The 26,454-nt window shown below is 39.0% G+C and overlaps 1 protein-coding gene across 2 annotated transcripts in view; it reads left to right on the plus strand.

The window, feature by feature from the left end:
• The window catches only part of LOC111579463 (neuronal membrane glycoprotein M6-b-like), a 47,285-nt gene extending 20,835 nt beyond the window's left edge, over positions 1 to 26,450 (plus strand). For both annotated transcript variants that reach the window (XM_035955656.2, XM_023286757.3), the window contains exons 2-7: positions 15,641 to 15,827; positions 17,619 to 17,778; positions 18,277 to 18,445; positions 20,780 to 20,853; positions 20,937 to 21,002; positions 22,977 to 26,450. In XM_035955656.2, the coding sequence (XP_035811549.1) occupies positions 15,641 to 15,827; positions 17,619 to 17,778; positions 18,277 to 18,445; positions 20,780 to 20,853; positions 20,937 to 21,002; positions 22,977 to 23,129 (809 nt within the window). In that variant the 3' untranslated portion in view covers positions 23,130 to 26,450. The remainder of the gene's footprint in view (positions 1 to 15,640; positions 15,828 to 17,618; positions 17,779 to 18,276; positions 18,446 to 20,779; positions 20,854 to 20,936; positions 21,003 to 22,976) is intronic.
• Positions 26,451 to 26,454: the final 4 nt, after the last annotated feature.

Raw genomic sequence — 26,454 nt, forward strand, 5'->3', positions numbered from 1 at the left:
GATTGCTTCCTATAATCTCTAATCTGCATGTGCGGGGAGGTGCTCAGGAGTCGGATAACGAGACGTCGGCTCTCTGAGGTACAATTACATCTGACTTCATTAGGATGAGACGGTTTGATTAGAGAATCGAGCGTCTCCTGTGACGTTGGTATTTTTACCTATAATGCAGCTTTGAGTGCTCTGGAGTGGCCCTGAGAGCATTTCAGCCTCAGAGTCCGGCCTCCTCTTTGTTGTAAACAATTGGCCTGTTCACACACACCTTCCTGAATGTGTGTGTGTGTGTTCTTACATAACGCCGCTCTGGCTCGCCGTCCTTGGTTATGATGTTCAGATCAGAACCGTAAGAGATTACATCACCGTCTGGAGGGGTGCAGGTTTTTTGTTGAATTTTCTGCATGGACGGGCAGCACACAGAGAGCTCCTCTTAATCACACTTTCAGGCTTTTTTTTTTCTACCGGTAAAATACTCAGTGTTTGACCTGAGCAGAGAGGGATTTTAAGATTCTGTGGGAGAGACTTAATAGAAGATTAAGCAGACTGAGGGGAAGGGTTTATTTTGGGAAATATGCTGATTTGCTGAGAAGACTGATACCATTATCATGTTTGTATGTTAAACAAGCAACTACAGCCAGAAACCTGTTTGCCTAGCTTAGCACAGAGACAGTAAACAAAGGGTAACAGCTAGCCTCGTATGAATCTATACAACACCAAAACAAACAAGAGCATGTATATATTAAAAGAAAAAGGATGGTTTCTCTCACTTCCTGGTTGTTGCTTCTTAGACAGTGAAATATGTTTTTCTTTTTGTGTTTCCCCACTTGAAACTGACTTTTGTTTCTGAGCTCCAAAACCCACTGCCGGATTGGAAAAGCATGCTACCTTTTTTTTTTTTAAATTGTCAAAATGACTCCATTTATCAAAGCTAAAAACAGAAAGAGGCATCAGATTTTCAACTTTCCGCCAGTCCTTGAACTATTTAGCTGCGGTGTGCCACTTTAAATCATAAAATTTACCCAAATCTAAGCCTAACAAAGTGATATTTCAGTAAAATCATGTTTTTCTGCCAACAATAAACCATTTATGCAAAGCAGATTCTGTAAAAAAAAGCTAACAATTCTGCGTTCTTCGGTACAACAGGGAAGCCAACAGTCACATGGCAAAAATTCTATGACGTTTTGGCTGAACTGCAGGCTGTTCTGGGGGAATTTGGGGTAAATGTTGTACATACTGATTGAAGGATTTTTCAATTATCGTAACATAAGTAATCAAAATAAATGAAACATTTAAAAGAAACTTTTTTATGATTTCTGCTATTCTAACTGCACAGAAGACATTCTAGAGTCGTCTCTCTTTCTAGCTATGATCATGCCGTTTCCATAAAGGTGCAGGACATTTTTTGCTCCTGTCAAATTTTTCTTCACTGTGGAAAGGAAGTTCTTCACCTCAGTATGTACATCATGTTTCTAAATATCACCAGGTACTACCAGCACTTCAAAAATGGCGGCTTTTCTACTTGCCTTTATAATTAGTTATCATATTTGTTATCTTTCTGCTCTGCGTAAACACTGCCTGTAGTTCATCCCAAAATCCCTGAATTTTTGCAGATTAACTGTTGGTTTGACCTAATTTTTTCTTTTTACAGAAGCTACTTAGAGCAAATGGTTATTTTAGTTGATTTCCTAATTAAAGCACAAAGAATAAAGTGATTTTGATGAAATATCACATCATTAATTAGGTTTTCTGACACAGACAAGTAGTTCTAGGACCCCTGAAGAGTTTAAAATCCAATGTTTTTTCTGGTATATTGTCTAATTATGGATATTTTTGGAGTCACATCCATGCAAGATAACAACAATAACAATAATTTCCCAGTTTTCATTGCCTTCTGACAAAAAAAAAATGGTCTCTATTCTGAGCCAGTCTACCAATTCGGATTTCTATTTTTCAGCTAAAACTGAATCATCACACCAGACTGAATCTCCAGGTTGTTTCATTTCATGTATGTAAATCAGAAGATGAACTATAGTGACAGTTTCATCTATTTATGTCAGCAATCTATTGCAGACAAGTCCTCACAAGCCAAAAAGACTGTTGGAATCATCAATTGACAGACAAACAGCAGCAATTTTGAAAATCAGTTAATATTTATGTTCTTTAAAGCAAAAATGCTGAAATGTTATCTGGTTCCAGCTTCTTAGATGTGAGAAATGCTGGTTTTTCATGTCACCTTGGGCCCATGTGAAGGCCATTTTCTGACATTTAGACAAGAAGATTACAAAAGGAAGAACTGCTTTGGTTTTGTGATCCAGGCCACACACATGTAGGATATTTTATCAGTCATCTGAGGGAAACGCTTCAGCAGCTCTGTCCAGCTGAGTCCAGGCCGAGGCCTTGAATCTAAAGGCCAGCCCTGTTTGATGCTCATCGGTGGGCCGAGGTGACCAGAGAGGAGTCGGACTGATCTTCCTGCTGGTGCTGACATTTAGATGGTGTTTATTGGACAGAGTCCCTTCTCTGCTCTCTGACCTTGCTGCAGATCAGTCAGTGCATGTTTCATTTTACTTTTTGACTATTTCTGCTGCTGATATTCGTTTGAGTAAAACTTCATTCCTCATTCAACCTCTCCCTTTTTTATTACCTGAAGAAATATTGCATAAATGCAGCATTTAAACTTGTTTCAAAGAGGATCGGCATTGACTTCTGCTGCTTTTTGAATGATCCTGTTGCAAGTTATTCCACCTTGTAATCCACTTTACAAACCAGAGCACTAAGAGGAAGCTTCTTCTCCACATTAGAATGCAGAAAATTCACCTCTTAGCCTGCACATGTCTATCTACAGTGGCTTAGCTAACAGCACAATTTCATAATATCCAAATACGTTTTCACTTTTCCTTTGTGCTTGTATGGAAAATAACTAAAGTTTATTGATCATCAGTGTTTTCTTGAATGCAGACTGATGATAAATTGGCTGATATTTGAATGGAGTTTGGTGTAGATAAGTAAAGAAAATAGTTTAATATTGATCCTCAGTGTTCACATTTATTTGATGCCTTCTTCTTTCTTGCATAAACTTGTAGCTATTGAAATTAGACTTCTACTTGACTTTTCTTCCAAACAATCACCTTTTACTAAAGAAAGACTTTCTCCAGTTTCATCTCTTCATGGCAGAAATAAAGGTTCATAGACACCAGACTGAAGCTCCCAAAAACATCACATTTACAATACTCCTCCTACATAGACTTCATCCACATCAATTTGCTTTTCAGCGACAAAAATATTAAAGTGAGCACAAGCTATTAGAATAATTGTGTTGTTTTCTTGCTGTTAAGGCATATTTGGAAGCGTAATTGGGGTGTGTTGATAAATTGCCACCATCCTTTCTTCTCTTCTTCTTCTGTCTGGTCCTGATTCTCCTACTTATCTCCGTTGCCACACACACTCATGCACACACCCTCCGCTGATCCTGCTCTCGCCCTGGAGGTGTGTGAGGTTGTGGGAGCATGTGAAAGCCGTCACACAGGGAGAGGCTCATGTGTTCCTCATTTGAAGCCATTTGCCCAAAGCATGCTGTCAGCCTCCATCTGGATGTGTGTGTGTGCGCTTGTATTTGTTTACGTGTCAATGACCAGCAGTGGTTGAGGGGAAAGTCTGTGTCAGTGCTTTGCTTGCACTGAAGGGAAAAGCTCTATTTTAGCGCACACATGTGGGCGAGACCGAGCGGTTCACCATTGTGCTCATATTCAGCCCTCTCAGTCCCACATTGTGGTCATATTTATATTTAAATGCGCTTTATTATCTGCATGCATGCACAAAACAAGCAGTATTTAGTATCAAAGCATCTTTTCTACTTATTGTCCTCATGAAATCTTGCAGCGTTGGGGAAAATCTTTAAGAATAGCTTTTTTTATTTCTTCCCGAAAAAGGAAACTGTCTATTATGTGGCGATGATGAGTGTATGAAATGATAAAGTTAAAATAATTTCAGCTAACAAGAGAAGAAATCTATGTAAAAGAAAAATACGTTTTAAACTGCATATAAAAGAAGTTAGTGTACAAAGGATTAACCTGTAACCATTTTGTTAATTTATGTCGTTTTTAATGAATGTTAGCTTTGCTAGCTGAACCAGGAGAGCCTATAACATTGTTATGCTCATATTAATTATACTAATATTGAAAGTACAAATGTTAAAATAGTGACTAGCAAGACTACAGTTAGTGAAGTGTTGTGATGGTGGTAAACTGGCTAAGTAATGTAAAACAGCAATCTGAACAGCTCAGATCAACCACCATATCACGTTAACATTAGCCAATATTAACCGCCAAAACTAAACCGTACAAGCGTTAACATTCATCACTGTAAAATTTGCTAAAACTCATCACATTTTCTTAGGTTTTGCTAATAGTAGCTACACCATTATAATAATGTTAGCCAGCACAAACCACTATTACTACAATTTGCTAACATTACCTATTGTTTTCCACCATATCTAATGTTTGCTACCATTAGCAGCCATGTCTAAATATTTCCAACATGAGCTAATATGAGCCACCATATCCAAAGTTTGCTAATATTACCTAATATTAGCTACTATATCTAAAAATGTCTAACATTAGCTTGGACAAGCCACCAGATCTATATTTCTCAGTTGGAAACCATTTTGGCTTAACGTCTGATGTTTAAAATGCTATTTAATAGCAGCGACTTGACTTAACTAACATTAGCGACCATATCTAAGCTTTGCAACCATGAGCCATCATTACTAACATTACGCACAATATGCAATGTTTGCAAACATTCCTCATCGTATGTAAAGTTTGCCATGAGCTGATGTTCACCACCATATCTAAAGATAGCTAACATTAGCTAATTTTAGTCATGATAAGTTAAGTTTGTTATCATTAGCATCCATGTCTAAAGTACGGCATCATTAGTTAATTTTTGCCACCTTGTCTCAAGTTTGCTAAGATTAGCTAGTAAACAAATATAAAATGTCATAACATTAGCTCATATTAGCAGCTTTATCTACAGTTTTCTAACATTGGCAATGATAAGCCACCAAGTTTGCTGACATCTGCAGCATTAAAGCCCTATGTGAATGCATTGAATTAAGCATGGGAGCATTTTATTGCCTATAAATTTGACTTTAAACCTAAAACAGGATGAATTTTAATTTTTTTCTTTCAAAGGTTCCATCTGTCTTCACTAGTCAAACAAATATGCTTTTGGTTTCAGCTTCTGAGATGTGAGGTTTTGTTGCTTTCTCAGTTTTATATAATCGTAAAATGAGTTTTGGACTGCTGGTATGACAAAACAAGACGATGGGAGAAAGAAATAAAAAGTAATTAGTGCCCAACTGATTCCCAGAGGAAAAATAACCATACATGATTAATAATGAATATAACTGTGCAGTCCTAGAAAGAAAAGCGCAACAGATTTGTAGAATTGGAAAGAAACACTACCACAAAACAGGGATTTGAATGCATCACCCTCCAACACTGCAGCTATGTTTGAACCACAGTCTGCAGTGGGTATATGAATAGCAGCAAGTGGCAGGTTGGCGCAGCAGGCCTTGTTCCTGAGTGATGCCAACCTCCCCTGGCCTTCCTCCATCACCCACTGATGCCCAATCTGCTGCTCTCATCCACAGCCCATAAAACGCCTGATACCGATTAGCACTTGTCATCAGTAGCCATGGATGACATCGATAAGTGACTCGCCTGAATAATGCGGAGGTCATTGTGCGTGTGCAGTTTCAGGCCAGAGTCCATTTGCTTTTTATATATATTAAGCCAAAAAGTTGCTTATTTGGTGTTGCATTATTTGAATCCTATGTTTTTATGTCTACTGAGCAAGTGTTGCAGTAAATGACCCTCATATTTGAGAGTTCATGCTCAGTTGGGCCCTTGTGCCGGCTGCACAAATGTTGGGCGAGTCCCTGAGGCTGCTGGAAAGTGAATCTCCATAATCACATCAGGGCAAGGGGGGCCAGCGGAGGGCCACCAACTTCTTTGACATCTCAGGAAAAGTGACATTAGCCAAGTTGGTTGTGTAACCGCTGAGCCATTCAGCTTGACGACACGGCACCGCTGGCCAGAGGGGCCATTTTATGTTTTTGTGGAACAAGAGTCAGACTAAGAGCGCTGAATCTGCAGATGGCAGCTCAGGACAGGTGAAGATAAAAGACAACAGAGAGGCTTCAGATCTCGCTGCAGCCTAAAGCTTTTCAATTAAACTGCTTAATTAGACTAAATAGCCCTCAAGGAAAACAGCTTCTTGCATCATATTGTGTGGCAATGATGCCTGAAGACGAATAAACCTTGAATATTTGCTTGCTAGTTCTTTTTATTTTCAGCAGGCACAGGTTCGATACAAAGCTGTTTCTGTGCGCCCCATCTGTGTAATCAGTTCAATGTTGTTTTTTTCATACATTAAACATACATATGTGTGTTTAGCGTCTCTTGGGACTTGAGTCGTCCTCCCAGCTGGGTTTAGCTCAGATTGGCTGCCGAAACGGAGCAAACCAGAGTTTTGCAGATCAGCGGGATAAAAGTATTGATCAAGCGGTTGAATGCAGAGGATTTGGAAGCCACGAGGTCCATCAAGCTCAGTAACGCCCGGCCAGATGCTGACCTTGTGGCCTCCATAATGCTGCATAACCGGCCAAGGGTTTCTCACAAACAGAAGATTAGGGTCAGTTATGTACCGTGGGAAAAAAAATAGAAAAAATATAGGATTGTGGTTGAGATTGATGAGGTCTACTAGCTTACCTAGCAAAGAGCTTATTATGACTTCTTATCTGTAACAATTACTGCAAATAGTTGCCTAGAGAATGTATAGTTTTTGAGACGAACAGACATTCAGTCATTTCAGGGATCCATTTTCCAGCTGTTCTTCATATCTATTTGGCAGTATATTTTTTATCTGTAATTGAATTTCAGCATCTGGTATTTTTCTGATCAGTCCAGCTGTCTACACTGGCTGCACAACTGCATCCCAGAGCAGATTTATAGTCGCATCTTTTAGTTTTACCTACAGTTAAAGGTTATTGAACTCAAAAATGCACATGATCTACACTAGACACTAATTATAGGGTAAAGCTGCTGCTGCTGCGTTTTGTGTTTTCACTACTGTTAAAATTTAAAAAAAATCTGTTTCAAAAACTGCAAAAACCTGGCAGCAAGTGTGCGAGAAAAATTTAACAAATTAATACTAGGGCTGCAGATAATTTTAATCCTTGATATACATATTTTTTCTTACGGCAGCAAATATCTGTAAAATGTAAAATAATAAAAATGAAAATGTTTGGGGGAAAAAATATTTTAATATGATCAAAAACTGTAAATATTTTAATGTGTTTAAACACATTGAAGCAGTAATTTCTCAATCACACATTGTAGAAAAAATAATTATATTTAAAATTGTATGTTTTTTATGTGGACATGATGCACAGTTTTGAACAACTTTTTTTCCACAATCTACATGTAATTTTTAAAGTAATTTTTCTAAATATTATTTGTAATTTTATAGAATGGGAAAATCTGTACAAAAATAGTTTTTTTTAATTACTGTTTTTCAGTCTTTCATATACATAATTATTCTTTTAGATAATGGAAAATATCGAAAACACAATGATTTGTTTTCAGAATTTTTCTTTTTTTTCTTATTTTTACAGAAAAAGTGTAATTTTTTTTGGTCCAACATCGTAAAATTACAAATAAAAATACAAACTTTACAGTACAGTTAAAATGTAAATATGTTTTTTCTGTGATTTTACATGATTTTGTATCACCTATTTAACAAGACAGAGAAAATTTGTAAAATTGCAACAGTATCAGTACAGTTTATAGAATAAAGTATATATCGAATAAAACTTCCGTTTTGTATAGTATGATCTACTGTAGTTGTGTGACATCTGTTTTTCATTTTATGCTCACATTTTAGCAACAAAATGATGAACATATTAACCCAGAACATTACTGTCAGATCATGATCGCTGCATCCAGATTTCCTGGTTGATCTTTGACAACTTTGTGCGATGACAGATTATTGCCAATAAAGATAATCTGAGTGAATTGTTAGCTTGTTTGCTGATTTTCCAACAGCTTGTGTTTCTTTCTTGGATCCCAGATTGCAGAAATGACTTTGGTGGCAGAAAAACTAAGACAAAAACAACAGAACAAAGCTGTAAGAAACCAGAGTGAGCCTTTAATGAAACGCAGCTCCGTCTTTAGATTCATGACGATGCGGTTTTGATGTTCTCGTTTGCTTTTTTTGAAGCTCATAAAAGCTCGGAGGAGCGTTTTATGTCTTTACTCAAGTGGAAGGACGGAAATCTCCCAAGCTGAAGTTACGAGTTTGCGTGTTGTTGTTGCTGCCATCAAACAGATGGGGCTTCTTTTTCATCTGGAGACGCAGCATCCATCCCCCTCCCATCGCTGTTTCCTTCACTTTCCCACACCTTTATTCTCTCTGAGGTCCTCCTCGGCTCTGGTGGGAATCTACCCATAATGCACTGTGAGGAAATTGCCCCATAATGAATACAGCGCTTCTAAATTTGAATACAGCCGCAGGCAGGGACCAGATCGGCCGCTGAAATATTCACAAAGCTTTATTAAGGCTGTTATTCCTGGCAGATGCACTGTGCGTTCTAACAGTTGGCGATAATCATGCTGTGCCACTGGGTTGTACAGTTTATGGCGAATCATTAACTATCAGGATGGTCGATGTAATCTCTCTCTCTCTCGGTTTATATTTAAAGCAGCTTTGTAGGCGAGCCAGCGAGGAAATCGATGCAGCCAGAGCTCATAAATTCAAGCAACATTATGGGGAGATGACAGGTGCTGCCGCCAAATCAGAATACAGTGATTTTAATTATCCATCTGTACATTTACCTCAGTTATTTTGCAGTGCATGCTGCCTCTACTGAGACATCTGCTTTTAAACGCTGCAAATCGAAACCTGGTGACAACCTGACAGTGGAGTTTGTAAGGCGACAAGCATCTGAGGGATTATTTTGTGGCAAACGTCTTGATTTGGTGTCGTGGGTGTCAGCTGATTGACAGGAGGCCCAGCGTCATCACAAAAGATGTCAGCCGTCGGTGACAGAATCTGTCTCCAACCAGAGTTCCAGGTCTCATTTATCCTGTCAAAGAGCCTCCAATGCTCTCTTGTCTAATCAGAGGACTTCAGTGGGATTATGATAGAAATTCAGGAAAACAAACCAGGAATAATGAAGAAACGTGCACAAATATCATAATTAGTATTTGCCAAAGACACAGTGTAAACCTGCATCATCGACGTTTTTATGTAACAGTGGATGAAGTGACTGCATGTAAAATGAAAAAGGTCCCTACCCTCAGCTTTATTGAGCATTTTTGTATGTTTCAGCTCATTGTTTTGGTTTTTGAGGCCACAATTTTACAGTTTTAGGCAGCAGCAGGCAGAGATTTGCAGAGTCTGATGTTCACTTCAACCCAAATGATACAATTAGCCGCTAGCTGAGAAGGTGGAGGAGACCAAAAGGAGAGCTGAAAGCAGGAAATTTGTGAATTTAATGTCAAGTTGTATGGCACTTGACTCCAAAATACATGCTGGTGTTGCTTTGTAACTACTAGATGTGCAAATGATCAACTAACTAATAATTTGCTGCTGATAATTTTGCCTATGAAGGTGATAATAGATCGGTGTTGTGTGCAGCTCATTCTCGATAAGAAGCAAACTCCGGTTTAAAGGTCTGAACACCACAATCTACCAACAAGTTTGGACAGCATGTTATCTTGTGAGACTGTAAACTTTCCAACAGGTCTTGAACCACTCTTCTATGATATGCTGTTTGGTCACTAAAAAGAAACAAATGAACAAAATCCATGTCTGTCTTTTACACATCTCATAAGAAAATACCAAAAATGAACTGCTTGCACTAAACCTATTCTGTAAAAAAACAAGAAAATGGTTTAGTATTTGGCACAACTATGAAGTCATGAGTGGCTCACCTGCGTCACATGACAAAAAATTTCAAGGATTTCTCAGCTGAACTGGATTGAAATGCAGGCAGTGTTTATTCAGTGCAGACAGAAGATGATGGAAGTACGGAAACAAATTAAATGCATATGAATGCAACTAGTAAAATATCTATAACATGTAGAGGTGCTGTGAAAAAATAAAATACTATACATGCCGATTCCAAGTTTTTACTTTTTTTTGTAAAGAAAAAAAAACAAAAACAGAAATTCAAGTTTCTTATTTTATGATTTATGGCATCTCTTGTATAATATATTCTTAAAGTCAGTGCAGAGATGATATATCTGCAGGAGCGTTGAGTCTTTCTTGCACGTGTCTCTTTCAAGTGAAGTAATACAATTTGTGTTTGACCTAATTCCTAAAACCTGACTGCAGGAATATGGATTGAGATACTTCATCTCCTTGCATCTGTTTTTCTCGCCGTCTCTTCGGCTGCTTTCGCGTCCTGTTGCCCGTTTGTTGTTTCTGCTTCGGCTTCCCGGCCGATGTGTCCGTTTAGCACCAATCTCCAGGTTCTGATCGCGGTTACATCACTCTGCATCGACGTGTATGTGAGAGGAGTGAAGCTGTGAAGGACTACTCTGCCGCTGAACTGGGTCGTGGGTAACACGTTGCTATGGCAACTGCCATTTGCCGGCCCTGGGGCCAAGAACTGCTTTTCACTTACTCTTTTTCTTTTCTCTCACTCGCTCTGCTTCTTTCTTCACCTTCTTCTCTTTTCTTACTCTTCCCTCTGTCTCTCTGCCGGCTTTCTAGTCAGCCTATGATTCTTCCTCTCCATTCACCTTCTCTCAAACTCCTCACTTCTGTTGCCTTTCTGCTCATATTCAAGCTTCTCTGCAAAGACTACAGAAAGCGAAGGCGTCTATTATCATTCTGTCAGTTGACTGTCATGCACAGACACAAACTGAAATTTAATCAGGAAAACATTTTCTCGTTTTGTCCAGGAGCTCGTTTGGAAGGAGAATAAGCCTTAACAGCAGGGGATGTTAATCCTTAATTGCAGCTCTTGTCTGTCAAATTGTTTGTTGTTCTGTCGCTTGACAAAATTAACACAAAGTCCCAAATCTTTTGTCCCTTCTCGTTGGCGAGTCGCCTTCACAGACAGAATGCAAACCCACAAACCGATGCATCGTCCTCGGCCTGAGACTGTAGAGATGATATATGAAGCAGCATCGTAGCAGCAGCGTAACATATTGTCTCAGCGATTAACTCCAGCTGGCTCACTGTAAGTACAGCGTGGGCATGCAGTCATATTTCAAAGCTGGAGCAAGGAGGAGGACCAGCAGAGACAGAGGTGGCGAGATGCAGCGAGGTATGAAACCAGAGCCAAGGGTCGGCCTCAGTGTGTCACCTAAATTCTGCTCTAATGAATAGTCCATTGATTTCCATTAGGGCCGGCTGGAGCTGACCACTCCGGCTGTCTGGTTCCCATTAGAGCACTTTTAAACGGACTAACAGTCGTAGCCCGAGGCCGGCCAGATAAAGGGGGCCTGTTCAGTGTTTAAAAGAAACCTGTGAATTCATCCATGAAGCTGCACGGAGCCACAGAGAAGACAGAGTTAACAGCAGCGGTAATATGAGCTTTAAATTCCAGTCAGGCTGCCCTGGAATTTGTCTTAAATGAAGATAATATCACCTGGAAATTCTTGATTTGCATTTGAAAAAGCCAGATTATCACATCTTCTTGACAGGTTTTATTCTCGTCTCTAAAATAAGACTGGGAGACACTAAATTACCTGTTGAGCGACCTTTTCTGACCAGATGGAGTGTCAGTGCAGCTTTTAAGCAGCCATTGTATCGACCAGCAAGTCCATCGAGGCCCCGTGAGGCCTGGCCTGCTTCTCGGCTCAGGATTTTCAAGCCATCCTGCCTTATCAGCTGCACTCCTCCATCAGCCCGCTTCCTTCATTAACATTAATAGGATTTGGATCTATTATGCAACGAGCCTCCGCTGCGTTACGCAACGCAGAGTCTTCATCAACAGCAGCAGACTTTGGAGCGGAACAGTCGCATCTTAGATTTATAGTTTTGTGTTTTTATTCGCTCGGATGTGGAGTCTCAACTTTTAAAAGGGAGGCCAGAGTGAACATTTTTACTGAAGATTAGATCTAAAAAGATGAATTGAAAACTTTTTATTATGTCTTGGAAGTTGGAGATGAGATTCAAGCATTTTTAAGGTTATGTAAATGACCAGCTGTTTGTTAACCCTGAGCTCAAAGCACTTTTGGGGGTTTTGTGCTAATTTTTTGTTTACTGTGGGCTCATTTTTTCACTGCAATATATATAGTCCTGCACCTCAATGGAAACAAAACAACCATGAAGAAGGAGAGAGAACTCACAGATGTGTTCCACGAAGTATGATGCATTTGTGATGCCATAAATCATAAAAAAACAATAAACAAAAGTTGATTTTCTTAGATTAACTATTTTACAAAAAAAAAATGAAATCAACGTGCAACATTTTTCCAAGTGTCCACAGGTGTCCCCAACACTGGAAAATAGTGATAGTACGTATTTTGGATGTTTTACTACTTACATTTTTATTTGTTTCCATACTTGGTTTCATACATGGTTTCACTGATGCATCAAGGTGTGCAAAATTTTTACTTTTTTTTTTTCTTTACAAATTCTGGTTACTACTAACAGATAGTTTTTGTTGACTTTTTTAATGATGTATGTAGAATAAAGTAATTTTTAATGAAACATCCCGATGTTAAGCTTAGATTTGGTCAGTTTTTTCGATGGAACAACACAGAACAGATGAGCACTTCAAGTACTGTCAGAAATTTTAAAATTCCATAGTTCTTGGTTCTGAAAATTGGTATAATTTTGGTGATTTTTCAAAAATATCAAGCCTTTCAAACCCAGCCTTGAGTTTCAGAAGGTTAAGGATGATAAAATCTTAAATTAAAAAAAAAATGTCTTCAGATGAAGTTTTAAACTGTGTGCCGTGCAGATGCTAAGATAACTAAATTCACAAGTGAACGTACTTCCTGAATAAAGTTGTTTTATATCTTATATCAAGTTTCCTTGGTTGCACATAGCCTTTATCTGCAATCTACAGCCAAAACAGTTTCTTCATGAGGCTGTACTTGTAGTTATGACAACAGCCTTTGATGTTTAGCAGGTACAAATGTTAACATTTACTGATATGGTCTATTGTGTTAGCATGCTAACATTTGCTAATTAGAACTGAACTGATATAGAGACTGACATAAATAACAGTAGTTTGGTCATAAAGTATTGGACAAATTAAAATTTGGCATGATGACAATGTTAAATAATGCTATGTTTTGTCTGAAATTTGGTGCCCATATAAAAAGTCAGTGGATCACTTATGCCGGTTATTACTCGTTATGTGATGATTGGCGTTGGTTTGTCCGTCTGTCTGTCTGTTTGCAACATTACTCAAAATGGACTTACGGATTTGGATGAAATTTTCAGGGAAGGTCAGAAATGACGCAAGGACCAAGTGATTAGATTTTGGCAGTGATGCGGCTTATAGTCTGGATCCACGGATTTGTTAAAGATTTCTGTATCATCGTGAGATAGGCGACGGTGTCACAGCAACTGTGACAACAAATTAACTCTACGTCAACTGCCTGCTGACGATCACGATTGCGATCCGTCTACAAATCAACACTACAGACCACAAATTTCTTAAAGATTTCATCCGTCGGATATCATGCAACAGCATTGGCGGTGTACTGCGCCATCCTGTTTTCAGCCTGGAACAAAGTACCAATAAAGCAGCACTATCAGATGTAGCGCTGTAAAACACCAAGTCTTATCTATTTGTAGTATTCAGGTCATGGAAGTCAAAGCTAATAACTCAACTTTTCAGGAAACCTATCATAAATTTTATTGATTCACTTCAATAAAATTTATGAAGTTAATTACTTTGAGTCATGGATATACATTTTGGTCACCAGAGGAGCACACAACGGAAACTACAACAAGAAATTCTCCACATTCAGGTCTCCCAGCGGTGATGTTATTGATGATTCTTCTTCCCCTCAGGGAGACTGGAATCCATTTACACTTTAAAACTCATCCATAACAGCTGCCCACTGCTCTGTAACACCACCTGGCCTGAGCGGTGCAGTGGCAGAGGACAAATGAAAAGACTTTCTTGTTGTGTTTTAGTGAGGATTTCTGTCTGTTCTGACATTTCCATGTTGCGTCTTCCTCTGTGAGGTTTAATTGCTTCATGTGGAAGGATATCACCTCCGTCATCGACTGTCAGGGTCTGCTGATGGAATCTGACGCTGATAGAAGCTGTCAGAGGGTCTTTTGCTTCTGCTTGTGTGGATGTTGGAGTGAATGTACGTCCTCACAGGATCCACTGTCATATAGAGTATTTTTCACAAGATGCCATGACCGGCACTAACTGTGTTACTTCAGTAGCGGCGTGTGTCAAAACAGATCACCTTAATGTCTGTGAGGGTTCGCAGTGTGATCAATCATGTTTTCAAGGTTTCACAAATAAACGTGTTGAGATTCAACAAACTAATGAACGTGAAATAATGATGCTTCCCAGTTGCCAATTGGAGCAGGTTGTCATGGAAACAGCAAAGTGGCACACACAAGACAGTTCATTTTGTCTTTTTTTTTCTCTCTCTCTCTTGGAGTAACTTCCTGCTTTGCTGGAGGAGTTATTTTTAACCGGTGTTATATAAGATTCAACTGTTGTGCTCAATACAATGTGTTATTTTCCCTCTGTTTCATTCCTGTTTACCCTCTCGATTGTGGAGCGGCAGGCAGGACCTGTGCATCCAGAGAACATAACTCATGCAGGAAAGCTTCATACGAAGCTGCTGTTAATGGAAAACAAATTTACTAATTTATCATCATCACTCTGTAGAAACTGTATGAACACAAGGGATAATTTTTAAATATTCATCATTTTGGAGGTTGGAAAAATGAGAGATGTGAAGGCGGAAGATGAAAAACATGTAGAGATCCTCGATCATTTTTAGTTGTCCCCCAAATTAAAGAACAACATCAGACTTATTCCTGCCTTCACCTGACATCTTCAGTATTTTAGTGGTATGACTGTTAGCAAGTGTATTCTTACAATATGGTCATAAGAAAGAACAACTTCAGTTGCTTTTTTTACAGGGTAGGATGAAAGCATGTGGAGCACAGCTTACATGTAATATTCAGCACTCCCAGCTGAGCTCAAAGTGAACATGCTCTTACTGTGAATGATGCTATGATTAGCTGCCCGACAGTGAGAGGCGTTCTTCTCTCAGAGAGCAGCTCTGGAAGCATCGCATGCAAGTACAAAACATCCACGCAGGTTTCTGCACGGGTAAAAAAAAAAAAAGAAGAAGAAATCAAACAGCAGTGGACAAAAAAGGCCGTTGAGTGTTGCACTGAGTGTCATCAGCAGCGGAGACTGAGTCACTTTTATGAGATGTGACATTGCAGCAGTCTCCTCTCTTTGCTCCTGCTTGTTAAAGCGTACGTGTGCTGTGCAGTCGGGGCCTTTTTGCCACTTGTGTGCATTCAAGTTTGACCTAAATTGTTTGTTCTCACATCCTCCTCTCAGCTTTCTTTGCTTTAAGCTTTCTTGTTTAAGTGAATTAATCCCGCTCTCCGTCTCCCCCTGTAGGATGCTTCGAGTGCTGCATCAAGTGTCTGGGCGGGGTGCCCTACGCCTCGCTGGTGGCCACCATCCTCTGCTTCTCAGGCGTGGCTCTGTTCTGCGGCTGTGGCCATGTGGCGCTGACCGGGACCCTGACCATGCTGGAGAACCACTTCTCCAGGGTGACCAGCGACCACGCTACCCTCACCCTGGTGTAAGTTCTCAGTGTGTCCACATGAGCACTGGAAGGCAGTCTGCTAGCGCCACGATACTGGAATACCAGCTCTTCATCATGGGCAGGAAATGTGAATTATTGTTGATTTGTGGCGCCATATTTCATTTCCTGCTATGCTTTCTATTAAAACACTAGGGTCTCCAGAATATAGTGGTGCTACCCCTGCAGTTATTAAATCCGTCGAGGAGAGCCACCCACATTATCTGCCATGATTTAGAACATCATCAACTAATAAACGTCTCCTGACTAAGAGTGCACATGTACAGAAAGAGTGTAGAGAAAGTTCATGGAAGAATATTTCTTCTCTCAAAAAAAAAAAACCATACTTTGGGTACATTTACTAGATAGATCCTGTCACTACGGACAACTGATTCAGTTTGACACAGTTTATGCTACTGTACATGATACACTTGAAAAAAAAATTCAAAATATAATTTTTAAAGCGATTCAGTCCTAAATTGTAACATGATTTCTGTTGAAGAGTGACAACTAGAACATTGCAGGTTAATATACACTACCGCTCAAAAGTTTGGGGTCCCTTAGAAATGTTCTTATTTTTCAAAGAAAAGCAGGTTTTTTTCAATGCAGATAACATTAAATTAATCAGAAATACAGTCTAGATATTGTTAATGTGGTAAATGACTATTCTAGCTGGAAACGGCAGATTTTTATTGGAGTATCTCCATAGGGGTACAGAGGAACATTTCCAGCAACCATTACTCCTGTGTTCTAATGCTACATTGTGTTAGCTAATGGTGTTGAAAGGCTAATTGATGATTAGAAAACCCTTGTGCAATTATGTTAGCACATGAATAAAAGTGTGAGTTTCCATGGAAAACATGAGGTGACCCCAAAATTTTGAACAGCAGTGCATATTATGGTAACACTGTGTACGGAGTTATGGAGTCTGTATGTACTCAGTAATGTCAGTTATTCAGAAATTGCACTCTAAATTGCAGTAGCTGCCACAAGCTACTGATTATCTATATGATATATTATAGTATTATAGTATATATTATACATTTAGATAGGAAAAGCCACCTTAAAATACTGGTTATATTTTGGGTTTAACGTAAATAATTGATGAAAAAATAAAAGGTAAAAACAAACAAAAAAAACCAAATATAAACAATATTTGTGTAAACTTAGCTAACATTAGCCACCATAACGTCCTGGTCATATTTGCTAAAATCAGCTGACACTAGATTCCATGTGCTACTGTTAATAAGTGTCTGACATTAGCGAACATTATCTATCATAAACGAGTGTTCATATTTGTTTGAACTTGGCTAGCATTAGCCACCAGATGCTATGGGTCATATTTGTTTAAAATTAGCAAACATTTTTCATTATAAGCTATTGTTCATATTTTTCTAGTCTTGGCTAACACTAGCTTCCATAAGGTTGTGATTGTATTTGTCTAAACTTAAGTAAGATTAGCCTCAATAAGCTACTGGTAATATTTGTCTGAAGTTAGCTATCATTACCCCCCATAAGACACTCGTCATATTTATCTAAAGTTGGCGAACATAGTCTGCTGGTTATATTTGTCTAAATCTAGCTAACATTAGCCATCACAGGCTACTGATATTTTCTTATTTTAAATTCGAACTAAAACGTCAATAAAAGCCAACATAAGCTAGTGGTCATTTGTATTTAAAGCTAGTGAACATTTAGCCACGAGTTAGCTTCTGGCGGCCTTTGCCTTCAAAATTATTTCAATCTTGGTAATATATGTGTTCCTTTTGTTTTCTGTTTGTGTGTATCTAGGATCCAGATCTTTCAGTACATCATCTATGGCATCGCTTCCTTCTTCTTTGTCTACGCCATCATCCTGCTAGCTGAGGGCTTTTACACCACCAGCGCCATCAAGAAGGAGCTGCAGAGCGACTTCAAGACCACCGTCTGTGGACGCTGCATCACCGCCTTTGTATGTCAACACACAAGCAGCTGCTGCAAAGCTTCACTCCCACTGACCCAGTTACACTTTAAATTAAAGCCTCTAAATGAGATTTAATTATTTTGATGTGTATTTTGTAATGTTCTTTCTTATAATAGTGTTTACGGACTAAACTACGAAAGACAAACTAGTCATTTGTTACAACTAGACCAGGGTCATCTTGACAACCACACACCTCCACACATTTATAGACACATGCACATTAGAAAGACAGATATACACAAATCCTTTCACACACACAAACACTCAGATTCCTGCTTGAGTCCTAGGGGTAACTCTGGCACAGTTTGTTCTTTCTAGCCTGATTACTCTAATTACTGCAGATGTCCACTAACATTAGCATAAACATGGACTGTGTGTGTGTGGGTGTGTACTTAGTCGAGGTCTTTAAGGAATATTCTTAACCTATTTTTTAAACAATGCCAACTCTAAATCTCTCTTTGCTCTTCATGCCCCTCTCCTCCTTAGTTCATGTTCCTGACCTACATCCTCTTCCTGGCCTTCCTCGCCATCTTTGGCTTCACGGCAATCCCCGTTTTCCTCTTCTTTAACATGTGGAACACCTGTGCTGCCATGAGGTCTCCTGATGCTAACATCACTTCTCCTGAGTCCATCTGTGTGGATGTCAGGCAGTACGGTGAGTAGCTAAACTTTAATTTATATTGCTCGAGTTTGTGATGATGGCTGCAGTCTGTCAGTGTTGTATTTTACTTTTTATTTGTGCAGCATAAATAGATTTTCCAGGGAAATTTGTAATTACTGTCAGATAACATTAGCAATAAGATTAGCCATCAAAAGTTACTTGACTCACATTAGCTACCATAAACTATTAGTAAATTTTGTGTATATTTTGCTAACATGGGCCACTGTTTGTTGCCAGCCATATTTATCTAAATTTGGCTAACATTAACCACCGTATGCTACTGGTCACATTTATTTAAATTTAGCTAACATTATCCTCCATATGCTGCTGGTCACATTTATCTAAATTTAGCTAGTATTAGCCTCCATAATTTAGTGGTAATAGTTGTCTTATGTTAGCTAACATTAGCTACTGTAAGTACTGTAAAGTATGTCTAAAATAAGTTAACATGAGCCATTATTAGCTATTGGTTGTATTTGTCTAAAGTTAGCCAACATCAGCCACCATGGGCAACTGGTTATGTTGTTTGAAAACATGCTAATTAGCCATCATTAGCTAGTGGTTATATTCTTTAAAAATCAGCTACCATTAGCCACCATGAGCTACCGGTTATAGTTCTCTAAAGTTAGCTTCATTAGCTATCATAAGCCACTGTTCTTGTAAGGTTAGCTAACATTTGCCACGAGATGCTACTGGTCATTTTCATCTAAAGTTAGCCATCATAAACCACCAGTTACACGTTAGCTAATATTAGCATTATAGGCTTCTGATTGTGTTCCTTTTTTGCCCATTAGCTACCAGTTAGATTTGTCTACAGTTAGCTAACAATATCTACCATATAATATTTATATTGCTTCAACAAGAAAAAAAACAACTAATAAGCAAAATAAAAGTCAACATTAACAGTCACAAGCTATGAGAATCTAAAACAAATGTGATATCTATGAGTCAACTTATAACTAAAGTTTTAAAGTAAATTTAACTTCTCTGCTTCTAATATCAGTGCTTCCCCTTCATAGGATTGCTGTGAAAGAGTTGGATTGTGAGGGACAAAATTAAGAAGATCTCTTCCACTCTACATCAGCACTAAAATCATCTTAAACATAACGTGGCTTTGAGAAAACCAAATAATCCGGAACGCTTTTTGAAGCAACCATGCAGAGCGACATGGTAGATTTTTCCCTCAGCACCAGTAAATGTTTGGAATTTTCTCTAAATAAAGTGCATTGAGGACTGGCAGCCTCCTCAGCGCTTCTTTGCTCACTCGAGTCGTGAGGGCATCCTGTCCTTTATATTCCTGCTCTGGTTCTGCACATATTTTCATATAAAATGTGATGTAAACGAGACAACACTGACTAGAAAACACACTCAACTGTACATCTAAAAAAGCTGTTTTAAAAAAAACACCTCCAAAAACAGTTAAAAAAACATGTTTACACTAAAAAAAGAAAGTGGAAACACTGAACTAACAGTTTGCCGGTACATGTTGCACATCCGTGGAGGATTCCGACTTGCAGAGAATCAAAGCACATGCTGTGCTACGTTTCTTCAAAGTTTAAGAGAAATTTCCCTGATCAAGGCGAGTGGGCTCTAACATGCTGGCTAGCCTCAGCGATGAAAGCTTTTCACCACACATGAAAGAGGTTCCACTCGCAGTGTTTTCACACATGGAGGCTTTACCTGCAGGACCGCTAAATATAGAGCATTTTTCATAATTCAAGAGGCTGCATGTATTCATCTGCAGCCGCTTTAAATGTCATTCTGTATACAGGAGGAGGTCAGAACTTACATTTAGATTATTGAGAGCCTGATTGGAAAAAAAAAAAAAAATCCACCTCCATGCAGAATTACAGCACAGTGACACTCTGCTATGATTGCATATCTGCTTGATGGCCTAATGCACGATATGTGACCCACATTTGAAAGACAGCTGGCCCGCTTACAAAGTAGGATGAGGATCACATATGCTTCATTGGCCGCGGTACTGTACTAGTGCGCTGTATGAAATATTAACCCCAATTACTGGCAGTCGACAAATTATTGTCAGCAGTTCAGGAGCTGCAGTTGATCGAGGAAACGCTTGATTTCCAACTTGATGGAAAAGTGTTTAAAAAAACCTGCAGTATGTGGATTTAAAATAAGCCTATTCTAGCAAGTCTGGAACAGCAGTTTTACAGTAAAAAAGGCATTGAAAATAATGACCTATATTTCTCCAGCAGCCCTGTTTCCTTTAATCTTTATCTGATCCTATTTCATGATGCCTTCAATCACCACAGTCTCCGGGGAGGAAAAAGCTTCCTGTAACTTTTCATCTCTCTGATCCTGCAGGTATTATTCCCTACAATGCCACACCAGGAAAAGCTTGTGGAGCCACACTGGGAGAAATCTGTAACACCAGCGAGGTGAGAGGAGCTTTCATTTTTTACCGTTTTTCAGGGTTTTTTTAAAAGAAATCAACCCTCACTGGTCTCTCTTCTCCTTGCAGTTCTACCTTTCCTACCACCTCTACATCGTTGCGTTAGCCGGCGCCGGAGCCACCGTCATCGCATTGGTAAGCTCCTCATGATCCCGCTGATAATGTGCTGCTCAAAATATGCACGTTGCCATGGCGTGCTTATCCGTTGCCGTGGCAACCCTGCCTCTCATGTATGTCGTTGTACGGGTTGAAATCCGGCCTCTCAGTGAGCGAGTGTGTGCTCACAGAGGGGTCAGTGTTTTACTTCGCTGTGGAGGTGAACTTGATTTTTTTTTTTGGTTTTGTTTTGAGTCCAGGGAAATGGAGATGCCGAAAAAGGCGATGAGCGCTTCTCCAGATGTTGCTCTGGGTCACCTGGAAGCCTTTTTGTTTTTTTACAGTAAAAAATTCAGAAGCAGGAAGAGGTAGTAGAATAGAGAAGCTCTAGTTGTGAGAATTTAACACCACAAAATGTGTATTTAAACCTTTTATTTGAATGATCTGAGAATGGTTTCCACAGTTTCTTTCTTTTAACTGTTTTCCTACATTTGGCCAGTACTAATTCATTCCTAAACATTTAAGATTGGCTTATAGTGTCAGATGAGTCCAAAATTTGCTCACAGATAAAGCAAGTTAGAAGACGTATTTTAAGTCTTAGACTAACTTAGAATTAACATCTGGTTTTCTTGGTAATTCTCAACAGCATCAACTGATAAAACTATGTTGACAACATGGCTCAGAATTTAGTATTTGCCAATACTATTGTAGAACAAGTACAGACACAAGGAAGAGTTTTTCTTTGAGACTTCAGTACCCCGATTTTAATAGAATTTTCCCCATTTAAAAAAAAAAGAAATCTGAGAAGTTTGACAGTTTTAGTTTGAAAAAGGACACAGTTTAACCACAATTCAACTAAACAGATAGATTTATGTCGCTGTTGAACTAAAGTCTGACTATTAGTTAGATCCAAACCTTATCTTGTAAAATCTTGTGAATATATATTTAGTTATTTTCTCATCCTTTAAGATACTTTTGTAGCATCAAACATGATTTTTATTGCTGTAATTATCTTCATTGAGCTGCATTTGTGTTGTGTTGAACTCACACAGAGACTAGCAGGTGTTTTCACTAAGAGGAATCCGCTGTGATCAGTGTCTTTAATGAGCCTCCTCACTTTGCTCTTCTATCCCACACTGCTCTTATGTAATTCTAAACAGGGTCTGGGTTCATAGTTTAAAGTCTGCTCACATGTTTCAAAAATCAATGCTTTGTTTCGGATGTATTTCCGGAGCTCTGGAGTCTTTTCTAATGTTTCCCAGGTGTGAGCAGCTCTCCCATTACCTCTGTGCACTGCGTTACAGCAGAATGCGCCTCTGAACTCTGAATATTTTTGTACTCACTTTTTACTCACTGTGGATTCATTTTTCACTGCAAAATAAAGTCCTGCATCTCTATTGAAACAGAACAATTGACTACAAGTAGAGAGAAGTCACACATGCCTTTTGTGCAGCATAAGTTATACCATAAATTGTTAAAGTTAACTTTCTTTGATTATTTTACAGAAATAGGCCTCAGATCCACATGTACAACATTAGACACTACATACTATAGATAATTTGCTGCTTAATTTATTTCCAAACTTGTTTTTTATCTGCTCTGTGTAAAAACACATTCTGCAGTTCATCCGAGGTGTCATGATAGATGAGTAAGTCATGGTTGTGTCATGGAGCACAGATTTTGACAAATTTTTAAATGAGACTTGTAAAATAAATAGATTTTGATGAAATATTGCGATTTTACGCTTAGATTTGGTGTTGTTTTGTGACAGAACTTTATGTCACAGTTGAGTAGTTTAAGGAGCATCAGAAAGCTGAAAATCTGTCTCTAATTCTGCCCCTAATAACTGTTATCATTTTGGCAATTTAAAAAATATAACATGGCTTTAAAAGCTGCTTTCAGAGGGTTTTGGGTGTAATTTAATGTGCCAGCTGTAGTTTGATTGGGCACCATTTGCGCTTCTATTGCAGTCTCATTGATGTGTTTCATATGAACTCCAACTTTCTTCTTCAGATCCACTATCTGATGATCTTGGCGGCTAACTGGGCCTATCTGAAGAGTGCCGTCTCCACGCACGAGTACCAGGACATCAAGACCAAGGACGACCAGGACCTGGAGGCCGAGGCGCGCTCCAAGGAGGGCCAGAACTCCTCCTCCTACTCATAAGGACAAGAGATCCTCTCCCGCCACCACCCATCTCCTCTCCACAACTCAACCCCACCCACGACACCAACGCCCGCCCCTCCCTCCGGTAAAAACAACCAACCTCGGTCATGTTTGATAGTCCCCCCAGCCTCCTGATCCTCCATCCTCTCCCCCTCCGCGATGCTTGTTAAGGGTTGTGGCTGAGCTCACACCAGAGGGGAAGAGGATCGAGGGTCAGGAGAGGCGGCAGGCCCAGACGGAGGCAGATGCTTCAGAACGGGAGAGCTCGCCCGCCGGGTGGAGCTCAGGTACAGTCCATCGGTTCAGAAGCGTCTCCTCCACAGAGCTTTTGGGCGCCGGCTCGTGAACGTGGCCCGGCTGTGATGGCCTCGCGCCCTGAGCCAGCACAGCCTCTCGACTCACAGCTCCTAACAGCCTAAAAAAAAAAACATTGTTCACTGTCTGCTTCGGCCACAGGGAAGCCAGGCAGCGACCAACTTCCTCCGTTTTTTGGTGTTTTATATGCATATATATATGAATATGAATATATTGTGCGAATGTGTACGAATGTTGTTGTTTTTTTTTTAATACTCTCTGAAAGTATGCCAGGTACTCTTATGATCTTTCTTCTTCTTTCTGTTTTTGCGCTCATAGGTTTTTTCTCCTTTACTTTTCTCTCCATCTTTAACTTTTTATTGCTAATGCTTGATACGTTGTTGCACTATTTAAGAAAAAAATAAGGGAGAATGAAAATCCCGGAAAAACACAAACCATCCCGACCCCGTCTCTCATAGATTTACCGAAAAGAAACTGACATCATGTGGTATCTCAAGGATTACTGTGCATTTATAGGATCAGAGTTTATTTAACCACCAACATACTAACAGTTAGTTTAAGACCGGAGGGGTAGCAAACTTTAAGTAAAGGAATAGTTTTGGGAAGTGTGTTTATTTGTTTTCAAGTCAAGGGTTTGATGAGAAGATCAGCCGCTACAGTTAGCAGCAGGCTAGCTAGCATTAGCATACAGACTGGGTCTCTTTGGAGAATTTAATTACTTTGTTTTTATGTGAATTGAAGAGAGAGGATAATACACTTAATAATTAGCTTCTTAAACCAGGTTTGCTTCTTTAAAACAGAGCAAGGTTGCGCTATTTCCATTGTTTTTTCTAGCAGTAACAGGCTGGTTAAGGTTAGCATCAACACTCAAGTTTTCTTGAGACCAGCATGTTGTTTTGACAGCATGGTTTTGTTTAAATTAAAGGAAAAAAATGGATAGTAAAATTAGAATGGGTTTGGCAAACCAGTTTTGCTTCTTTAAAAAGGCTAGGGTAGCCATTTACTCCTCCTTCCAGTGTTTAAACTAGCCAGAATTAGCAGAGAAACTTTCTCATGTCTGTAGCTACAGCCAGTAGCAGGCTAGCTAAGGTTAGCATAAAGACTGGAAACAGCGAGACTAGTTCTCTTGAAAGCAACATGCTTTTTTGACAGCTTGTTTTTGTCTGAAATATAGAAACAAGATGACCTAAATAAGACAGCTGGTTTAGTCGTTTCCCTGTGTTTTAAGCTAGCTAAGCTAACCGGCTATACCGTACAGCGTGGCTATCATTGGATTATCCGTAATTCATTTATAATTAAAAAAAAACAAAGGAAAACTGTTTGTGCTCTTTGTTTCAAAACCAAACAGAAAAACTGTTACAGATATGAGAATGTAAAAAAATGAAAAAAAAAAAAAGTCAAACACGGTTAATTTTTTTTTTGTTGGCCACCAATAACAGAGGTCATGTGACTTTAACTGTAATCCAAAATCTGTTCAGTTCATGTTTCCGCACAAAAAAGAAGGAAACCAAACTTTAAAAAGCGCAACTTCATTTTGGTGGTTTTCAAATTACAAAATAATTTACGTTTTATCCGATGATACCCAGACTGGTGGGATCAATCTTCTCATCCGACTCTCAGCAAGAAAGCAAATACGCATGTTCAGAAAATGCCAAACTGTTCCTTTTTAAGACCTTTGTGGTTTTTGCTACACTCATCACCAGCGGCAGCAGAAATCAAAGATAAATCTGTCCGGGTCTTAAAAGAGACACACACCTCAGGTATCAAACCAAATCTGATTTTCACCAGTTGTGTTCTTTTCCAAAGCTTCGCCGTTCAAACTCTTCCCAGATCGGTTCGCTGTCCTGTTTGAATTCTACGGTAAAAACCTGTTCTATCCTTTTGAGAGTCAAGCTCACCTGTAAATAGCCAAATCACCCTAAAAGATGGATTACACCTCTCCCACAACAGGGAGAACACAATCAGTGTTTTGCCATGCTCTTCTATGATTTTTTCCACAGATATATGTAAATGTACCCTTTGAGATATGTGTTTAGCACTCAAATACTAGTTCTGCATTTGCTATAATAATTGTAATGTAACATCTTAAATGATATGTCGTGAGAGGGATACAGTGCAGTCATGATATGATATGATGGACTGAGGTGCTTGTGACGTATACATTTTAAAATATGAAAAAAAAATATGGAAATTGATTTTTAATGTTTTATCAGTTTTAGGCAGCTGATTTCTTCTTGTGATTCAGTAATGATTATTTTATGGAACATGTTTGTGCTTCTTTTTTTTTCGACGGCCAGCCAAACGAGTGACTTGTCAACACGTGAGTTGAGGAGAAAAAGTCACTTTTTCTTTTCCTTTTTATCCTTTTGAACGTCATGCCTCTCATATGAGCCACAGAGACTGTTTTGGATGTTTACACTCTGAATAAAACAAGTCAGGAATTTTCATACATTAATTTTATAACCAGATATTGTTTAAAAATCATGAACTATATTCTATATCGATCATCACTGGTTAGTTTACCCTCAAAAAACACTGAAGAAGACAAATTTTTTGATGAGATGAAGCATGTCAGTATCGTCCATGTGTGCAGCTGTCTATTCTGTATAAAAAAGGACTATATTGCCATGTGTGTTATGTTTGATAAATATACGTGCTTTGCCGCCAGGTTGATGTAAAGGCAAACTTCAATTTCCTCTAAGACGATGCGTGTCAGGGTGTTGTTGTTTCCTCGTTATTTGCATGAAGGAGACATGACTGTGTCTTTGCAGTTTTTCAGGTGATGTGTAGTCAATTGTACTGACAACTATGGTAGGCGGTGTTTGCCCCTTCCTCCCTCCACCACTCTTTTCTAAAGAAAACTCCATTGTACTTTGATGGCATTGTAGTCCCTGTAGGTGTTTCATTATGGTTTTATTTTTTAAGTTGGAAATAGTTCTATGACTCCTATATAGTGATGATTTTTGTAACCTTCTCTAGTAAAACCGATATTTTTTATTATCGTGACATC

The sequence above is a fragment of the Amphiprion ocellaris genome, chromosome 24, assembly GCF_022539595.1.
Source record: "Amphiprion ocellaris isolate individual 3 ecotype Okinawa chromosome 24, ASM2253959v1, whole genome shotgun sequence".
Taxonomy (NCBI): Eukaryota; Metazoa; Chordata; class Actinopteri; family Pomacentridae; genus Amphiprion; species Amphiprion ocellaris.